The following is a 1,610-nucleotide window of genomic DNA, read 5'->3' on the forward strand; positions in this document are numbered from 1 at the left end:
TGCGCCTCCTAAATAAATTATCTATATTGTGTCGATGAGGGTGTAAAATCGCCTACTTTATAAAGACAATCTCTGACCCAAACAGACTTGAAAAAAAATTGTTTGAATTACACAAGTATAAATGCAAATGAGCTCTAAAACAGCACATCTTCAAGCGTTGCCGAATGACCAGAATTCGTGTCCCCAATGAGAGAATACAGCGAACTCTTACCTTTCGAACTGTTGAGTTATGCGGTTTCCATTTCTGCTCACTCGTCCGGGTTCAGATTCGTCAAAAAGTCTGCTCATAGCTGACCTCTCTCGTGACCCCGACCGTTCTTGTGACTCTGACCTTCGTGACCCTGACCTTCGTGACCCTGACCTTCGTGACCCTGACCTTCGTGACCCTGACCTTCGTGACCCTGACCTTCGTGACCCTGACCGCTGTGATGCTGCCCTTGGACTTCGGCGTTTGGGCAAAAAGTCGACATCTTTATCGAATTCCCAGTCTTGAAGACTCTTCCACAGATCTGCCAAGTGAAGAAATACATTAACACATTACAAAAATTTTGAAAAAAAAAAGTTTTTCAAGCAGTTCAAACATTGCACGAAGTCTCATACTATGGCGGTGACTTTGTCAGTATTAGTACCTAACTACTGGGCAATTCCGACAGAGTTAATCACACACATGCAGACAATATCAATTATGAGAATAAGCTAACTAATAACCAAACTAAAGGCATACCCAAGCATTGGTCAACACGAAGAACGTATGTGAGGAACATTAACAACAATTAAGTCTAAATTAAACATTTAAATTTGCTTATTAAATTGTAAATAGGCCGTCTTCTAAACTTTGTGCAGAGCTGCGAACTAAAAAACCCCCCCAACAACCCAGGAAGTTTTGTTTTGATTTCTTTTAAATGGAGGTGTTTTTGCGCTCCCATCCACGCGCAATTTAGGTCTTTTAGGATGCGGAGAAAAGCTGAGAACAGACAGATGGATTGTCGCTCGATCTTACCTAGACTTGCGAGGAAGTCCTCATCATCTTCCAACAGACCTTCCGCTTCCGGAATGATCTTTCCTCCAATGTCCTGATCAACCAAATTGCCGTCATCATCTTCGTCGTCGTCGTTCACAAAGCCAGCGTTCGCATTATCATGACGTGCCCCGATCTCGGCAAGAGGAGAATCTCTAGACAAAAGAAGGCCCTCATCTTTCTGCTCATCCGGAGCGGAGTTTCCCCAAGAGAGGGTTCCTTGGCGTGGCAAGACAGCTGGAGCGACGTAGGAAAACAGCGATGTGGCCACTAGAAGACCCAAGAAGGATGTACCCCTCATTGTAAAACGATCAACAGTAGATCTGTAAGTTAAAAAAATATTATATATACTTTTTAATAAGATAGACAATTCACTGTACTTGATTTTCCTAAAAGGAAATTTTTCTTGGCTGTGCAGTAGGGCTGGATCCTGCTCGTCAAATTTGAGAGTGGCGATTCGCGATTCAGTCGGCTTCAATGAATCGCGAGTACGCGCGCGCTCGTGGAACTGTGGCGGAACACCGACTGAAACGGAACAGTGTCATGTCAACGCCTCTTGGCGAGCGCGAGTCCCACTCTTGTTGTTCCGCCA

At 44.3% G+C, this 1,610-nt stretch overlaps 1 protein-coding gene across 1 annotated transcript in view; it reads right to left on the reverse strand.

The window, feature by feature from the left end:
• The window catches only part of LOC101857004, a 3,209-nt gene extending 1,871 nt beyond the window's left edge, over window positions 1–1,338 (reverse strand). The window contains exons 1-2 of the mRNA XM_005091688.3: window positions 1,001–1,338; window positions 212–509 (exon numbers count right to left, since the gene is read on the reverse strand). Of these exons, the coding sequence (XP_005091745.2) occupies window positions 212–509; window positions 1,001–1,319 (617 nt within the window). The 5' untranslated portion in view covers window positions 1,320–1,338. The remainder of the gene's footprint in view (window positions 1–211; window positions 510–1,000) is intronic.
• Window positions 1,339–1,610: the final 272 nt, after the last annotated feature.

This window comes from Aplysia californica, unplaced genomic scaffold (assembly GCF_000002075.1).
Source record: "Aplysia californica isolate F4 #8 unplaced genomic scaffold, AplCal3.0 scaffold00034, whole genome shotgun sequence".
NCBI lineage: Eukaryota > Metazoa > Mollusca > Gastropoda > Aplysiida > Aplysiidae > Aplysia > Aplysia californica.